Source organism: Tachyglossus aculeatus, chromosome 10, assembly GCF_015852505.1.
Source record: "Tachyglossus aculeatus isolate mTacAcu1 chromosome 10, mTacAcu1.pri, whole genome shotgun sequence".
Taxonomy (NCBI): domain Eukaryota; kingdom Metazoa; phylum Chordata; class Mammalia; order Monotremata; family Tachyglossidae; genus Tachyglossus; species Tachyglossus aculeatus.
In genome coordinates this window covers 39392944-39412236 of record NC_052075.1, presented here as the reverse complement: position 1 = coordinate 39412236, position 19293 = coordinate 39392944, and the positions used below count along the sequence as shown (strand labels likewise).

The 19293-nt window shown below is 40.4% G+C and overlaps 1 protein-coding gene across 10 annotated transcripts in view; it reads left to right on the top strand.

Moving 5' to 3' along the window:
* CADPS2 (calcium dependent secretion activator 2) overlaps positions 1 to 19293 on the top strand; it is a 371455-nt gene that overhangs the window by 235579 nt on the left and 116583 nt on the right. For all 10 annotated transcript variants that reach the window (XM_038752460.1, XM_038752456.1, XM_038752457.1 and 7 more), the window contains exons 14-15: positions 12423 to 12524; positions 16053 to 16116. In XM_038752460.1, the coding sequence (XP_038608388.1) occupies positions 12423 to 12524; positions 16053 to 16116 (166 nt within the window). The remainder of the gene's footprint in view (positions 1 to 12422; positions 12525 to 16052; positions 16117 to 19293) is intronic.

Genomic DNA, 19293 nt, shown 5'->3' with positions numbered 1-19293 from the left:
ACATTTACATTTGGTTTAACCTTTCTGAGGAAATGCAATTTCTGCTTTTCATGGGGCTATCTTGCCAGGAGGGCCATTCAGTAAGAGAGGGCTCTGGGGATTCATGGATTTGTTTTACTTATTATTGGATTAGTGGACATTTCAAGTCAAATGATGTCACAGGAAAATTCAGTGAGAGTACGTCCAGCTGATTAACACAGGTTCCCCAGTCATTTTCAGCGCGTGGGAAATCCCTTTCAGAAAATGAATACATGAATTTATGTGGTTGTGTGTTGCTATGGCTGTGTTCTGTGTTTGGATTATTGCATCACTGTCCATCAATACCCTGGTGCAGGTTCCCTGACTGACATAGTCAGGGTACAGGGGATGGCAGGTTTAGTAGCTGTCTTTTTAGGCACTTTCATGTGCCCTTCCCAAAAAATACAGTCACGGACATTACTGCCATTGTCTGTGTCAATAGTATTAATTTATCTCTTGCAGTCACATAGTAGTAATAGTATATATTAAGCACTTACTGTATGCAAAGCATTGTACTTAGCGCTCGGAGAGAAAATGCAGGTGGGAATTAGACTCTGTTCCTTGTGGGGTCTGTAATATGTGTTTTCACTAGGTGTCAGGTAATAGTAATAGTATTAAGTTCTTACTCTGTATAGACCATTGTACTAAGTGCTGGGAGAAAAATTCCAAGTGAGAATTAGATATGATCACTGTCCTTTGGGGGTCTCATAATGTGTGTTTTCACCACATGTGTAGATAGAACACTTGAGAAATTAGGGAATATTCTTCTGATAACCCTAGGCTATCCTGGTTAGAGCGACACACAGCATCAGAAGAAATGGTTTTCTGGATGCCAGATTCATCAAGAATGTAACTTCTATGCTGTTGGAAAACTGCCGCACTTTGTACAAAGCACTGGGCTGGGTGCTGACTTCTTCTAGACTGTGAACCCACTGTTGGGTAGGGACTGTCTCTATATGTTGCCAACTTGTACTTCCCAAGCACTTAGTACAGTGCTTTGCACACAGTAAGCGCTCAATAAATACGATTGATTGATTGATTGATTGCTGAGAGGAATTTACAAAGTGGAGGAAAAGACAAGGGTCCTGCCCTTGAGAAGCTTATCTCTCTTTTCAATTTTCATAACAAATCAGTGCAACCTCATGGAACGAGCATGGGCATGGGAGTCAGGACCTGGATTCTAATCCCGGCTTCGCCACTTGTCTGCTGTGTTTGACTTTGGGCAAGTCTGTTAACTTCTCTGTGCCTCAGTTCCCTGATCTGCAAAATGGGGATTCAGTACTTTTCTCCCTTCTACTTAGACTGTGAGCCCCATATGGGACCTGATTATCTTGTATCTACCCCAACACTTAGGTTAGTGCTTGGCACAAAGTAAGTGTTTAGCAAATACCACAATTATTATTAATTATTATTTCTTAATTTGTCTGTGCGTGTTACATCATCTATAAATGAGGTTTAAGCAGTGAATGTCATGTAGGACAGGGACTGTGTCCAGCCACATTATCTTGTATTTATCCCAGGGCTTAGTACAGTGCTTGGCACATAGTATGCACTTAACAAATACCATTTTAAAATAAATAAATCCTCCCTGTAGAGGCATACTGTAAATATATATTGCAACAAAACGTTTACATTTGGTTTGTCTTTTCTGAGAAAATACAATTCCTGCTTTCTACAAGGTTACCTTGCGAGAATATCCATTCAGTAAGAGGGGATTCTGGGGATTTATGGGGTTTTTTAATTTATTATTGAATTAGTGAACATTTCAGGTCATGGAGATGTCAATTCTAGAATAACCCAACTCAAGTTCCCTCAGGGTCATGAGGTTCTCATAGGTGAAGGCCAATGAATGACATTCAGTGGAAATTATTCTCCACTTTTGAATTCTGGCTGCCTTCATTTCCATCTCTCTGTAGCAGTTAGCTCATGGTTGCTGTGAGTTTGTGTTTTGGTGCCCGATTCTACCCAGTGGCCCAGTGACACTCCAAGACCAGCTAAAATTCAGTTTGCCATTGCCCTCATTTAGTCTGCATCCAGCTACTAGGGATACATAGTTCCACAGCGTGAGAATGGGCCTTTGGGAAATAGAAAACTTTGAGTCATTTCCAAACCCCATGGAAAGGCTCAAAAATAGGAAGAAATTAGAAAAATGAAAAGGCAGAGGAAACATGTTTGCTCAAAGACAACTGCCTTTTTAGGTGCCTTTTAGAAAATCCTTTTCCCCTATGATGATAATAATAATAATAATAATGGCATTTATTAAGCGCTTACTATGTGCAAAGCACTGTTATAAGCGCTGGAGAGTTTACAAGTTGATCAGGTTGTCCCACGGGGGCTCACAATCTTAATCCCCATTTTACAGATTAGGGAACTGAGGCCCAGAGAAGTGAAGTGACTTGCCCAAAGTCACACAGCTAAGTGGCGGAGCCAGGATTTGAACCGATGACCGCTATAGGATGTGGGACTCCATCTCAGTCCATTTCCCAAGGGCAGGATTCACTCCTGGCTGATCCTCTTGTTCAGAGAAGTGGGTATCTCTGGGGGAAGAGGAAAGCTGTCTATGAAAATAGAGTTAACTTCCAAGCTATTGGAAATAACAGCTAGTGTTACAGATAAGGAAAGCAAAACAGAATTTTTCCTTCTGGTCTCTGCTGTCCTCATCTCTTTGGGATCCCTGTCCACAAGGAACTTAATTCATTCAGTTCAGTTGTATTTTTTGAGCGTTTACTGTATGCAAAGCACTGTTATAATAATAATTATCATTATGGTATTTGTTAAGCGCCTCTATGTGCCAAGCACTGTACTAAGCACTAGGGTGGGTACAAGAAAATCGGGTTGGAAACAATCCCTGTCTCACATGGGCCTCCAGTCTCAATCCCCATTTTACAGATGAGGTACCTGAGGCATAAAGAAGTGAAGTGACTTGCCCGAGGTCACAGAGCAGACAAGTGGTGGAGCTGGGATTAGAACATGTGACCTCTTGACTCTCAGGCCCGTGCTCTATCCACTACACCATGCTGCTTCTCTTAGGGAGAGAAGGGAGCCCTCAGATCATCTGGCAATGGAATACCAAACTGAATGGTAAGGGGGCACTGGAGAGAGGTGGCTCCAATAGAATAACAAATGCTAAAGTCACCTTTAGGGACTTTATATGGCCTGCAACAGTTTGGTGGTTTGTTATAAAAGCTTGAAAAGTAATTCTATGTCTAGCCTTTCCCCACAGATTCTTCTAAACTGTCCCAGATCTGTTTATGTTCATGCATTCTCCTACTCCTTTCATTTGTTCAAGTCAAGCACATTTTATGGATCCCGTCAATGCCACCTCTGACCTTGGACTCTCTTTGCCTCCCCAACAAGTCATATTGGACTACTCTTCCGCATCCTTCCTCCAAACTCACTCCTTCCCTAAGAACATCTATCCTGAACCACCTCAAGAGCCCTTGAAGTAGCTGGAAGCAATTCACTGGTGCTCTCTTGGTGGCTCTCCTCCCTGCTCCGATGACACCCGTTGTCTGTTCTCTTCCTGGGTTTCTGTTTTTCTAACTGTCTGAAGTTCTGACTTCTTTGAGCAAGAACGGGTCTAATTTCACAGGGGATCTGGGCAGTGTTGAATAATTTGAAGCACTGATTATCCCAAAGTTGGGTTCCAAGTCCTGGCAGGAGACTGTATGGCCCTTAAAGTCCAGAGGTCATCTGTCTTTTAGCCCATTTCATCTCTGTAACCCTACGACCAGGGCAACTCTAATAGATTATTAGATTAAGTCAGATTAGGAGTTACATTTTGACTTCAACTGCCTGGATGTTTTCAGGGTTTTTGTTTGTTTCTCTGGCTCAGGATAACAGTGCCAGCGCTTAGAACAGTGCTTTGCACATAGTAAGCGCTTAATAAATGCCATCATCATCCAGATAATTTGCTAGTGTAGATTCTGTCCTTCATGTCCTGCAGTTTCACAGCCCTAGATAATAACAAAGATGGGGAGTTCCTGAGCAGGTTGGCCAAGCACGTGGTAGGGTCTCCACACCAATAGAAATAATAATTATGGTATCATTTTTAAGCCCTATCAACCTAAGCACTGGGGTAAACACAAGCTGATCAGATCTGTCACAGCCCCCTTTCCACACACAACTTTCAGTCTAAGAAAACAAAATGCTCTAGGAAATTGCAGCTCCAAACTACGGTCTGGGAATGTTGTGCAATATTTCCAAAACAGGTGGCAGGGCTTTTGAGGGCCTGAAATATGTAGTGAATTGAGCTGAAAAGGCATGCTTTGCCTCAGTTATCCAGTGTTTGGGACTCATGCAAAAAGCCTTTGGAAATATTCTTCATTGAAGTGAGAATGTGTAGCAATTCTAGAGTGACAAATCCATTTAATTGTTTTTTGTTTTTTAATGGTATTTGTTAAGCACTTACTCTGTGCCAGTCACTGTTCTAAGTGCTGGGATAGGTACAGGCTAATCAGGTTGGACACAGTCCATGTCCAGACTCCACAGTCCAGAGAAGCAGCGTGGCTCAGTGGAAAGAGCCTGGGCTTTGGTGTCAAAGGTCATGGGTTCAAATCCCGGCTCCAGCAATTGTCAGCTGTGTGACTTTGGGCAAGTCACTTAACTTCTCTGTGCCTCAGTTACCTCATCTGTAAAATGGGGATTAAGACTTTGAGCCCCCCGTGGGACAACCTTATCACCTTGTAACCTCCCCAGTGCTTAGAACAGTGCTTTGCACATAGTAAGCGCTTAATAAATGTCATCAGTATTGTTATTATTATTATTATGTCCCAGCTGGGGCTTACAGTCTTAATCCCCATTTTACAGATGAGGTAACTGAGGCACAGAGAAGGGAAGTGATTTGCTGAAGGTCACACAGCAGACAAGTGGCAGAGCTGGAATTAGAATCCAGGTCCTTTTGACTCCCAGGCCTACACTCTATCTACTAGTCCATGGTGCTTCTCTGCTTAATATAGTCAAAGTACAAAGTAAAATATTTCTTTGCCTTAAACTTTCTGCCCTTAAGAGCTCAGTACAGTTCTTTTGCCATTAAATCATCAGTGGCAGTATGTACTGAATACCCAATGTGTGAGTACCAATCAGGACCAGCTTTTCAGCATTTTAGATTAGTCTTGTGTTTTATGGTTCCTTGGACTATAACTAGAAAATCAAATCTTATGAAATGTTTTACAAAAAATTTCTGACACATTATTGGAGATTTCCATGGGACATAAAGTTAAATCTACAGTGATATTTTATAGTGAGGATTGGTAATGGATCTTACAGGGCTCATAATGAATGGAGCAGAGGTATTCTGATTCTTTTAGCAAATTATTCATTTGTTGTTACTTAATGCATGATCCCAGGGTGAGAGAACTGCCCACAACCAGAGCCATATTGAAAAAGGCAAGAGGGGAGGGGAAGGGTTATAAAGAATCCCATTATGGTCCCCAAACAAGATAGCTGGTTAAATCTCAGAGAAACAGCTGTACAATTGACCACTGGGTCAGCCTAGTGAATTAAACATTTGGGTGGTGAGCTTTAAAGACACAACCCCTCCATTAAAAATGTATATATTTTATATTGTATAGAAATGTGTATATACATATATGTGCATTTGTGTGTTCTGTATATATGTGCGTATGTGTGTATTTGTCCATATATGTGCATATATGCATGCCCTAAATGTGGAACAAATGAATTGGGAATTCACATTTCATAAGGAATCAAGGTTTGTGCTGCCCCGAATGCGTTTTGGAACAATTTTAATTTTGAATAACAAAAAACAATAAGCCCTCAATAGAAAAGTTGTTGTTTTTTTTTTAAACAGTGCCATCTCTCCCAGATCCAAGTGAATGAGTCCAACTTGCATGAATTCCTAACCTCACCTTAGAAGGACTACAGAATTAACATGGCCTGCCCTCAAAAACTGCTCTGGGATGAATAGAACTCTCAAATTGGTCTTTTTCTTGTTCTTATGTGAAAACAGAGCATGTGACCCTTAAGCAGATGTAAGATCAAGCCACTGATCACCAGCAGCAGAAGGCTCTTTTGTACAAATTCCCTTTTGTAAGAATGTTTAAAGAATAATTAATATAAACACCATAACACTTGGCCTTCAAGTGCTTATTGGTTAAAGCAGAGAGTAAATTCCATATAATAAACTCAGTTGCCTGCTGATAAGTTTAAAAGGAGGAGTTTTCATTGACTCCTTTTTGAAAAAATTGTGCTTAAAATCTTTTCATTGCCACTCTAATTCTGCTCAAGTCCCATTTTTTTCATTAACATAAATATCAGTGTATTAAATGGACACTGAACCCCATCTCATTAAACCAGTGTTAATGTTTGAGTGGCTATTGAAGCTTCATTCTGTGGTTAAATTCAGACTATTTAATCTAATGTCTCAATTTTAAATGAGAGATACATTTTGGTGTTCTTAGCTATTTATCTTCAGGAGTGACTGTGTAATTAGGGCCTTGACCAAAAAAAAGCTGTTTCTCATTTTTACCTTCAGGTTCCTTGGAAAAAAAATATTTGCTTTTTATTTCCTTAAACTTAAGTGTTGGTGTAATTTCAGCAATCTGAGGTCTCTAAATGTGAATAAGGGGCTTCGTTTTCTCCTGTTACACTTCTTCTCTTAACCATATGCAGTATGTGCCTTAACTTGTAGTTAAGGTCTTTACCCACGGCCCCAAACTTAAATCACAGCTTTTGTTCACCGTCTTCCATTTAATTTCCTGTTTTACTCATTCTTAGATAATAAAACCACTACAAATAGTTTATTATGAATTAATAGTAATCTGAAATATTAAGAACATACTTTTAATAATGAAAAGATTGCTGTAGTAAACAAAACAGAACTCATAACTTGATGTAACTAATCTTTTCATATTTTAAAAATATATGTTAATTCTAGTAGCTGGTTTAAAATGTAGGTCTTGATTTTTTTAAGGCCAAATTTTCTGTGAGGTCTAAACTTGTTTATTATTACTGAGTTTATGCTCATCAAAAGGCTTTTGAAAGTAAATAATTTAATCTGTGTTCAACAGTGGGTGTCAAGGTATTTTAAAAAAAATCAATGGAATAAAAAAAAATGTTTTTGATGCTATCTTGGAGTTCTAGGTTTTAAACACCAAGGGAAAGGGGACAGTCTTTGAGATTAAAAGCATATATGTCTCCAACAGCTTCGCCCTCAACCTGTGTCTGCTGCAGGTACCAAGATCTAATAGAAACTGCGCTTCCCATTTCTGCTTTGAAGCTCTTCAGCATTTCCTCTGCTAGAACGCCACAGAAAATGCCTGGGTATAAAAAGATGGGATTTTTCAAAAGGAATGCCTTGAACAGTGCCTTTTGCATTTCTGGGTGTTTTTTTAATTATTTGGGGAATAATTCACACCCAGCGTACTCACCTTGCTATCGTCCATGAAAGGTCTAAAATTTTTGGTGTTGTGTGTAATGTGTCAAGTTGATATCCAACTTGCTAACAAAGTCAGCAAAGTGACAGTTTATCCATATGGCATGATCCATGTCTTGGTGCAGGTTGTGACAGATGTGACATTCTTATGGCTTACTTTTCTCACTTGTCACTCTCTGGACCTCTGGCTTCTTTCTGTCATGATTATGACATGCCCCAGTGAGGTCTAATATGACAGAACTATTTATTTTATCACAATCTGTCCTGACAATCCAGCAAGACAGTGAAAATCCCCCCAGTATAACTATGTTGCATTTGTCAGCATGGTAATGTAAAATTTCTTACTGCTCACTGGAAAAATAAAGAGAAACTATTTGTTCCTTCCACTCAAGTTTATACAGTAATATGATATTGTAAAGGTTTCACTGTGTCTTCAGCATATCAATTTGTATTATTGTCTTCACAGTCATTTAAATATCCCTGGCAGATCCTCTTCCTTAGTCTGATAGCTCAGAAATAAATACTTTCACTGGAAAAAAAAAGTTTGCTTCTGATTTCACAGCACATTATGTCAGGAGGGGCTGACAGCCTATGCCTTCCAGTTGTAACTGGGTGAATAAAGTTAAGCTCATGTTAGTTTATCCAGTTAACCTTTCAGGACCTACCTTGATACTTGTTAATATTAGTGCCAGAGAAATATCTGGGCATTTTTTGAAGGGGACACCAAAGAATATTATACAGTACTAGGTAGTATCTGTGTTTATAATTGCTGAACCTCTTTAAATCGTCACCAGTGATAAGTCATATATGTATATATGCCTGTATATATGTATATATGTTTGTACATATTTATTACTCTATTTTACTTGTACATATCTATTCTATTTATTTTATTTTGTTAATATGTTTGGTTTTGTTCTCTGTTCCCCCTTCTAGACTGTGAGCCCACTGTTGGGTAGGGACTGTCTCTATATGTTGCCAGCGTGTACTTCCCAAGTGCTTAGTACAGTGCTCTGCACACAGTAAGCGCTCAATAAATACGATTGATTGATTGATTGATAAGTCATTTTGCTCAATACCAATTTAATTTTAACTTTTTTTAATTATACCATCCATTGAAAACAAATGAAAAGTATTTTGACTTTTTTATCAAAACACACATTAAATATGTATTTTTGCATATTTACCCAGAGAATACTCTAAACAGTTGGCATTTTACAAGTTAAAATGAGCCTGGGAGATAATGATAAGGATGGTTTTCAAAGGATAAAGTCCAGCAGCATACAAATTTGCTGGGACAACACTTGGATTATTTATTGAATGTTAATGACTTTTTTCCACTTAAAGTAGATTTTAATCTGTTAAATGGAAGGTCTTTTCTCTCATTAATAAGATTCAAGTTCAACTGTGACAATTAATTGTTCAGTTTTTAATTGACATTACTACAGTTAAGAAGCAGCCTTGAAATATCTCTTGAATTTCCAGAGAAGCATCTGATGTAACTCTGTCTCAAACTCCAAAGTTATTTCACTCTCTTTTTAATAATAATAATAATAATAATAATAATAATGGTATTTGTTAAGTGCATACTATGTGCCAAGCACTGTTCTAAGCACAGGGGTAGATACAAGGTAATAGGGTTGACCCACGTAGGGCTCACAGTCTTAATCCCCATTTTACATATGAGGTACCTGAGGCACAGAGAAGTGAAGTGACTTGCTCAAGGTCACTAAGCAGACAAGTGGTGGAGCCTAGATTAGAACCCATGGCCTCTGACGCCCTGCTACTTGTCAAAATAATTATTTTAGCCATTGTTTTAGTATTCCTTTTTTAAACTGGTTATTTTATAGATTGACTGAATGATACAAAGCATGCATAATAATGGCATGCAGTCATTCCCTAGAAGCTAAGAATGTAATTTTCAAAGAGGGTTAATAAGGGCAAGGATTATTATTGCTAATTATCATTATGGGAAAAAGATGTATTTCATTCAGCTATTTTACACACCTAAGGTCTATTACAAAAATCAGTGGTTTTGAAAGAAACCTGGACACTCTATTCAGCTTCAGCTAGTATGATAAAAATAAAGATTGAAATTTACAGATGCAAGATTTGTAAGGATTTAATTTGCAGGCAGACTTGAGATTCCTCCTCCCTCTCCCCTAAAAACCACAATACAAACCATCTAAACTCCAGCAAGCTAAATAATCTTGTTTACCTCTGCATCCACATTAGAAAAGATTTATGTTCAGTCCATTATGCTTAAAAATCCTAATAAAGAATTGAACTGATTACATAGCATCTTTGATTTTAGGCAAGAACATTAAACAGTAATAATAATAATAACGGCATTTATTAAGCACTTACTATGTGCAAAGCACTGTTCTAAGCACTGGGGAGGTTACAAAGTGATCAGGTTGTCCCACGGGGGGCTCACGATCTTAATCCCCATTTTACAGATGAGGTAACTGAGACCCAGAGAAGTTAAGTGAGTTGCCCAAAGTCACACAGCTGACAAGTGGGGAGTTGGGATTTGAACCCATGACCTCTGACTCCAAAGCCCGTGCTCTTACCACTGAGCCACGCTGCTTCTCAGTAAAAAGAAAAGGTCTTCCCTCACATATCTTGCTAAATTGGAGAAAATACATGAATTAATATATTTTAAAATTAATAAGAGAAAATTTAAAATGAGTACTAGGAACCTATACATGGTTCCTAGGTTCCTCTTAGAAGTAAATAAATGGCATTTTTTAAATTATTGATGGTCTCCCATAAATTTCATTGTTTATTCAAAGGGGTCCAATTTGTGCCCATCATTTCATTTGTTGTGTCCTTTATTTTTATTTGATATGTAAGGGATTAGAAAAGTTATTGCTTTAAAATGTTCTTAGTTGACTTATCAAGTATTTTCATTTAAATGATATTCATTTCATTGGATGAGCAAATCTTTGTTTCTATTGCAAAGCATTTCTGAAGAGTTCTTGTTCTTCATTGATTCAGTAAATCCAGAAGTTCTTGTAGTTATAGGCCTTGAAATCTACCAAAAATAATACTCCCTCAAGATGAGCTCTGAAAATCCTGGAGAACGGCAAACAAGCCTGTGACTTGAGATGGTCTTGGCTACCAATGTGGAGATGAAGGATCCGAACCATAGTTCTCCCCTTTTTTCTTGCCCTTTCAAACTGCTTTCAAACATGCCCCTGTCTCCCCATCCTAAAAAAACTCTCCCTTGACCCCACAGCTTTCTCCAGTTACCCCTTCCAGTTATCTCCCCATCTCCCTCCTACTATTCCTCTCCAAACTCCTTGAGTGAGTTGTCTAGACCCACTGTATCAGATTCCCCTCTTCCATTTCTCTCCTTGACCCCCTCCACTCTGGCTTCCATCCCCTTTCACTCCACAGAAACTGTCCTCTCCAAGTCACCAATGATCTCCTTCTTGCCAAACCCATCGGCCTCTATTCTATCCTAATCCTCCTCCACCTCTCAGCTGACTTGGACACTGTCAACCACCCCTTTGTCCTGGAAACATTATCCATCTGACACTTAAACTATCCTTTCCTGGTTCTCCTCTTATCTCTCTGCCATTCATCCTCAGTCTCCATTGCAGGCTTCTCCTCTGCTTCTCCCTTGACTGTGGGGGTCCTTCAAGGTTCAGTTCTGGGTCGCCTTCTATTTTCCATCTACACCCCCTCCCTTGAAGAACTTATTCACTGCCATATCTTCAACTACCAGTTCTACATCTCCAGCCCTGATGTCTCTCCCTCCCTGCAGTCTCACATTTCCTCCTGCCTTCAAGACATCTCTACTTGTACATCCTCATGTCACCTCCAACTTAACATGTCTAAAACAAAACTCCTTATTTTCCCACTCAAACCCTGTCCTCCTCCTGACTTTACCATCACTGTAGGCATCCCCACCATCCATCCTGTCTCACAAGCCTATAACCTTGATATTATCCTTTCTCTCATTCAACCCACATATTCAATCCATCACTAAATCCTGCTTGGTCCCACCTTCACAACGTCGCTAAAATCTGCCCTTTCCTCTCCATCCAAACTGCTTCCATGTTAATACAGTCGCTCTTCCTATCCCGCCTGGATTACTGCATCAGCCTCCTTGCTGACCTCCCAGCCTCCTGTCTCTCCCCACTCCAGTCCGAACTTCACTCTGCCGCCTGGATTATTTTTTTACACAAACATTCAGCACATATCTCCCCACTCCTCAAAAAATTCCAGTGGTTGCCCATCCACCTCCGCATCAAACAAAAACTCCTCAACCTTGACTTGAAAAAACTCAATCACCTTGCCTCCTCCTACCTCACCTCAGTACTCTCCTACTACAACCCAGCCCACGCACTTTGCCCCTCTAATGCTAACCACCTCACTGTGCTTCAATCTTGTCTTATCTCGCCGCCGACCCCTCGCTCATATCCTGCCTCTGGCCTGGAACACTCTCCGTCCTCAAATCCAACTGACAATTACTCTCCCCTCCTTAAAGCCTTACTGAAGGCACATCACCTCCAAGAGTCCTTCCCTGACTATGCCCCCCTTTCCTCTTCTCCCACTCCCTTCTGCATCACCCTGCCTTCCTCCCTGTTATTCCCCTTCTCCTAGCCCCACAGCACTTATGTATATATCTGTAATTTATGTATATTAATGTCTGTCTCCCCCCCTCTAGACTGTAAGGACTTAGTACAATGCTATCTAGACTGTAAGCTCATTGTGGTCAGAGAATGTGTCTGTTTATTGTCATATTGGACTCTCCCAAGTGCTAAGTATGTGCTCTTCACACAGTAAACTCTCAGTAAATATGATTGAATAAATGAAAGGGACAAAACAGGGTAAGAGGAAAGGAAGAGTTCTCAGAATTCTGATTATTATGGTTTTGTTGGCCTGGCTGACAAATACTCTGGAACCCCAGCCAAGCGGTTATGTTCATCACACCATATGGAAAGGAAAATGCCCGTTTGTTGGTTGACATTGTGTTTGTTCCCTTTTTGTATTTTAGGCCTGATGGCATTGGAACAGTGTCAATGGAAGAAAAAGAAAGGTTCGAGGAGATTAAAGAAAGGCTCTCTTCCCTTTTGGAAAACCAGATAAGCCATTTCAGGTATGTGGTGTTTCAGGTCCATAAATTACTGAGGATGAATTGAAAATGTGTAAGGAGATCTGAGAAGCTCTGTGAAGATCTCAATGCTAGTGTGTATTCCTCCGTTAACTCCATTCTGGTATCATTTTCAGGTCCAACAACTAGTGCAAGTCTCTGTGGAGAAATTTTGTAGTTGAGGGTTTTCTTAGGTGTGCAGGATCTTTAGAAAGGTCTGGATCCATCAGTAGCTCTTGCCTGGCATATAGTAAGTGCTTAACAAATGCCATAATTATCTAACAAGGAAATACTACTTTTAGGGAGCCTGGATTCCCCCGCAGCCTCCCTATCCCTGACTCTGCAGGGCAAACCAAACTGCAGGGGAAGAGAATTTCCCAGGTTCTGACTCATATAAACCAGCTAATGACGGAGATTTTCTTCTGGTGTTATTTAATCACGATTCAGCCTGGCAGGGCTGAGAAAGAAGGGTCAGGGGACTGGCTCCTTGATTCTGTCTCATTGCTTAAGGAAGCAACCCAGTTGACAGATGAGGCCAGGGGATATCGACCCCTGCCCTCCACCCCTCTCAAGCTGGCATGAATTTTTGGCCTTTACTCTGAGAACTCCCACCCTGCCTCAGGGCTAATTGGAGGGGTCAGAGTAAGCTGGATGCCCTCTGGGCCAGTTAGCACAGGTGGTGAAATCGGGGTTCTCAGAGGAGGCAGGGTTTATCATCTTAGCACAACCCCCACCAGTATCTCTGTTCCTCAGTTATCTCATCTGTCAAATGGGGATTAAGACTGTGAGCTCCATGCGGTACAGGTACTGTGTCCATCTTGATTTGTTTGTATCCACCCCAGCACTTAGTACAGTATGTGGCACATAGTAATCACTTAACAAATACCACAATTATTATTAGTTTGATGCCTGGCATTCGACTTGCCATGTGCAGATTCAAGACAGTAATGGAATTTTGCACTGAAAAATTATCTTCAGCAAGCTTGCTCGCCCCTGACACAGACAGCCATTCTGTTCTTTTTAGCAACCACAGTGCTGAAGGCTCAAAACGGCCTAGTTATTGCTCAGGGCTTAGGTTACTGTTTTATAGTCCCCTTGGTCCTTATTCTGAAAGTTCCATTGCATATCCCAAAAGGATTTACTCCCACAAAGAGATTCAGTAATTGGGGAGAATCTGGTCCAGCATGTGCAGAACAATGTAGTGGCAGTGGTGACTCCTGGGGAGACCTTAGTAGACATCAGGATAGGCCTATATAGGCACCGGTATCTGTATAACTTAGAATACGAAAAAAAATAATAGAGGAAAATGGAAGGATTTCATCTTGGATTATCCAGATTAGCTCCCAGCACTGCCCGAATTCACCAGAAAATTGCCAATCAGCCCTCCACCATACAGGCGTGGCAGGATGGTCTTCTCAGTGAGTAGCAAAGAAAAACAAATACGGTCTCCTTTTAAAACTGGGGTGGTAAATATTAATTAAGGCATTGTATGTTTAGAGTCTTTTCTTTCTTGACCCAGGATTACTCCTCCTCTGTAAATGAGGTGCATTATTTACATATCATGCGAAGCTAATACGAATTCAGAACATACCCAGTGGGACCCTCCAGATCTGAAATGCTAAATGTAATCTGGAGATCAGTAACATTCATTCATAAAGTGAGTCACCCACAGGTTAATGGAAATAAGCAATAGTAAGGACAATGCCCGGATTATGTAAATACACTGAAAGGAGTTGTGAAGGAGAAGGAAACTACAACAGCCAAATTTGTGTTTTCTTCAAAAGTGGATTAAGTTTGCCGGATGTACAAGATGATTAAGTCCATTTTGCTAATTTGCTAATGCCCTCTACTGCTGGTACTAAAGAAACAGCCCAAAAAGTTATTTTTATTTTAAAGCAGAATGCTAATGGGGTATTCTGGAATAGGCTGATGACAGGATTTATATGATGCCATTGTTTGAAGGGATTTATCTGAGATTAGTGAGTTTGCTTAAATTATTCCTGAAGTGAATCCCAGCTCTATTGGTACAGAGATATAAGGAGATGGAATAATCATCCTTTCCTTTCCTCTATGTGTTTTTTTAAATTTGGTCTCATGAAAATAATATGAAAGGACAATCTCAAGCACAAAATCCATTTTTCATTTGATATCCTCCAGAGATAAAGGTTTTATAAGGATTAAACAAGATTGAGAAGGGACAGAACCCAGCAGCCCTCAATGGACGGTTTGTTTCTGATTCACATATTTGTGGGTTCACTAAAGTTTTGCTGGAAGAAAACTGTACATTTGATTACAGAGAAACAGTGAAATTGTTCAAAAGTGAAATCTGAGTTTAAAGGAGTAGCAAGACAGGATAATTTCATCCATTTTGAGGTCCCCATGTGGAAAATTCAGAGTGTGCTATTAGCGTAGCAGAAGTGGGCTTGAGGAGATTCCTTCCAAGGAGTATCTAGGTCCTGTCAATCTTTGGACTGCAAAGAAGACCACTCCCATATCCTGCCTTATCAGGTGGAGGAGTCAAGGCAGCTCATAGACCATTTTCAAGAACTGCTACAATGGAGACCCTGCCTGCCCCTTTTTTTTTTTCTAATGTTATTTGTTAAGCACTCACTGTGTGCCAGGCACTGTGTACCAGGCACTGTACTAAGCACTCGTGTAAATCCAAGCCAGTCAGGTTGGGCACAGTCCACGTCCCACATGGGGTTCACAGTCATAACCTCCATCTTACAGATGAGGTAACCGAGGCCCAGAGAAGCAAAGTGATTTACCTAAGGTCACACAGCAGACAAGTGGTGGAGCTTGGATTAGAACCCAGCTGCTTCTGACTCCCAGTCCCATGCCCTGTCCAAAGGGCCATGCTTCTTCTCACTCCTCCTCAAAGTGGCTAGGGCTGGGGAGATGCATGCAGAGCTATGACTGCAATGTTAAAAGATAACATTACAAGGGAGAGTTTAGGGTGATTAGGAGATTGAGTCAGTGGAAATTGAGGGAGGGGACCAGGTGAGGCTTTGAAGAAGGTGGCAAGAGAGGAGAAATAGGGAGGACAAGACCTAGTGGAAGGAGCAGGGGAAGAGCCCCTTTCCAAATTGTGCTTGTAGTTTGTGTCTCAACCCTGGAAGCCCACAAAAATTCAAAAGAGAACTGGGAGCAATTGGGCCCCCTTTAAAAATTGATTTTCAGTAAGTCAACATGCAATTCTTTTTATCTGCTACTGGCCATTTGTGCAATAACTCCAATAAGTCTGTTGTAGATGTAGAGCATTTAGGAGGTGAACTGAACAAAATAGGGGCAGTTACAAGCTTCCCTGTGAAAACCATTAAAATTATGAAATCAATCAAGAGTATATAGTACTTACTATGTGCAAAGTACTGTGCTAAGCACTTAAGGTACATAGGCACAATCCTGCCCTCAAGAAGCTTACAACCTATAAGTCAGTTTTCATTTGAAGGCCTAGGACACCCCTGGAGGAGACATAATTTTGAGGGGTCATAATATGGTTATTAATATGTGATATATGTTGTTTTGTTTTTAAAGATACTGCTTTCCCTTTGGACGGCCTGAAGGTGCATTGAAAGCAACACTTTCATTACTTGAAAGGGTATGTTGGAATTTTTCAAAACTCTTTTGAGCTCATAACATATATTTGTATTGTTGAATCTGTAAGTGTTTTGTATGTTTCATTTACATCCTCATCTATGAATTGTGTCTTAGTCTCTCTTGTTTTTAAGGCAAGAAACAGAAAGTCTGTTTCCCTCAGCTCCTCAATCCATGGTATTTATTAAATGCCTTTTGAATGCAAAGCATCAGGCTAAGTGCTTGGGACAGTACAGTAGAAGCAAAACACACCTTCCCTACCCGTAAAGTAGTAGTAGTATTTATTAAGTGCTTACAATGTGCAGAGCACTGTTTTAAGTACTGGGAGAGAACACACAGGTGGAATTAATAGTAATAATAATAATGAGGGTATTTGTTAATCACTTAACATGTGCCAGGCACTGTACTAAATGCTGGGGTGGTTACAAGTAATTTGGGTTGGACACAGTCCCTGTCCCATGTGGGGCTCACAGTCTCCCTCCCCATTTTACAGATAAGATAACTGAGGCTCAGAGGATTGAAGGGAGTTGCCTAAGGTCACACAGCAGAAAAGTGGTGGATGCAGATTAGAACCCATGACCTTCTGACTCCCAGGCCCATGCTCTAATCCACTGTGCCGTGCTACTTCTCATGGTTAGACAAGATCCCTGTCCCTCAGGGGCTTACATTCTACAGAGCTCAGAGTCAAATGGAGAGCCTACAATATATCTTTCTTTATATTTATAAATGTATTTATATATTTCCTTCACTACATTTGAAAACATTATTTTTTCCATCTTCATAACCTTCATAACCTTTTCTAGTAATTTGGTCATCTCATAGTTGGAATCTTGCAATCAGTCATATTATTGAATGCTTACTAAGTGCAGAGCACTGTATGAAGCACTTGGGAGAGTACAATGTAAAAAAGTTGGTAGGCATATTCCCTACCCACGAGGAGCTCACAGTCTAGATGAGGAGACAGGTATTAAAATAGATTATGGATATGTTCATAAGTGCTTCAGGGCTGAGGTTTAATAAAAGGGTACAAATCCAAGTTCAGAGAGCAAGTAAATGAGGGCTTAGTTGGGGAAGGCCTCTTGGAGGAGATGTGATTTAAATAAAGGATTGAAGGTGAGGAGAGTGATTGTCCATCTTTCAGATATGAAGGGGTATATATGGAGTTCCAGGCCAGAGGCAGGACATGGACAATGTGTTGTTGGCAAGATAGACGAGATCGAGGTTCAGTAATTAGGTTTGTGTTGCAGGAGCAAAGTTGAACATGCTGGTTTGACCACCCCTTAATCACCCTCTTTTCCATGGGGATTTTTCCACCTACAAATGAAAATGATGGACCTATTGACTTTTTCACCTGGGTCTGCCAGGAGATGGCGGGGAGGCATTGGGGAAAGGGCAAGATTCTTCAATAATGTTGGTCCCAGAGTTGGAAGCTGGGAGCAGGAGAGGAGTTCTCTTAAAAGCTGTTTGGTGGTGGGGAGAGAAGGATTATCTTTTTAAAAAATCTTTAACATTTATTGGGCCCCTACTGGATAATTATAACATCCCTGTTAAGAGAACTGGAAGATCATGCCTCTTATCAAAGGGAGAAGAAAAACCTCCACAAATTTATCTTCCTTCTAGTTAAAGGGTATATTTCAGTCAATCAGTCAATATTTTTTATTGAGCACCTGCTGTGTAAGCCATATAATAAGTGCTTGGGAAATAGAATTAGTAGATGTGATCCCTGACAGCAAGGAGCTAACAAAATAGTAGGGAAAACAAATGCTAAAATAATGTACTGATAGGAAGAAGGAAAAGGGGATATGTAAAGCGTTATTGATGCTTAAGTTTAGGCTGTGTAAGGTTTGTATAGAAGTGCTACAAGAGGTCAAAGTGACTGTTGAAGGGCTTTAGCCTGGAAGAATAGAAATTAACTAGGGAAGGCCTCTGTATGAGGTTTTGAAGAAGGAGAGAGCTGTATTCTGGCAAATTTAGAGGAGGAAGGGGTTCCAGGCACAGAGCAAGGTATGAGTAAGTGGTCAGAAGCAGGAGAAACAAGATTGAGGCACTGTGAGTTAGCTTTAGAGGAAGGAAGATTGAAGGGAATCAGTGAAGGTTTCTGAGCCCCTTCCCCTGCCTTTGCAACAAACACAAATCAGCTCTTCACAGAGTTTGGAATTCTACCCAGTTTACTGTGTGCAGAGCACTCAGGCCACAGACCCTCACCTACTTAGGGTGTCTTCATCATTGTCACTTAGAATTTGCCCATCCTTTAGGAGTAGATTGGAGAAGCAACATGGCCTAGTGGAAAGAGCACAGGCTTGGGAGTCAGAGGATGTGGATTCTCATCCCATTCCACCACATGACTGCTGTGTGACCTCGGGCAGGTCCCTTCACATTTCTCTACCAAAATTCCCTCATCTGTAAAATGAGGATTAAGACTATAAGCCCCAAGTGGGACAGGGATTTTGTCTAACCCCAGTGCTTAGAGCAGTGCTTGGCACCTAGAAAGCACTTAACAAATGCTACAATTATTATTATTATCATCATCATTATTACTGGAGTCTGAGATTCTATGTTTGGAAAGGTTATGACCTTAATTGGGGCCCAGGATGTGTTGGATGCTTCAGACTGAGAAGAAGACTCCCTTCAAGATGCAGAGCTCTTAAAAGTCTCCTGAGGACTGGCAGAAGTAGGTTTATTGAATGGCAGAGGGATCATCCTGTCTGCACTCATCTCCTTTACCTGAAAAAACAGACATTGGTTGAGTTTCTAATGGTTTCAGATCAGCATTAATGCCAAAGGAGAACCTAATTTTTCATCTTGCCTTAAAAATAGATAAATTAAACCAAAGGAAATCTCACCTAAGCTCTTCAGGGACAGGGATCATGTCTGCCAATTCTATCTTTCCCAAGTGCTAGGTACAGTTGTCTGCACAGAGTAAGCACTCAATAAATACCATTGATTGATCAAGTGATTGTTTCTCAAAATGAAAACATTCAGGCAAGAATCACAGGTTTTTACTCTATTGCTGTGATGATAGGTGGAGAGCAAGAGACTGGGAGTCTAGATGGTAAGAAAACTGGCAAAGATAGTGAGAGAACAAAAAAGGAACATGGTCCACATTCTTTCAGTGTTGTCCAATCAATCAATCAGTCATATTTGTTGAGCAATTACTGAGTGCAGGGTACTGTACTAAGCA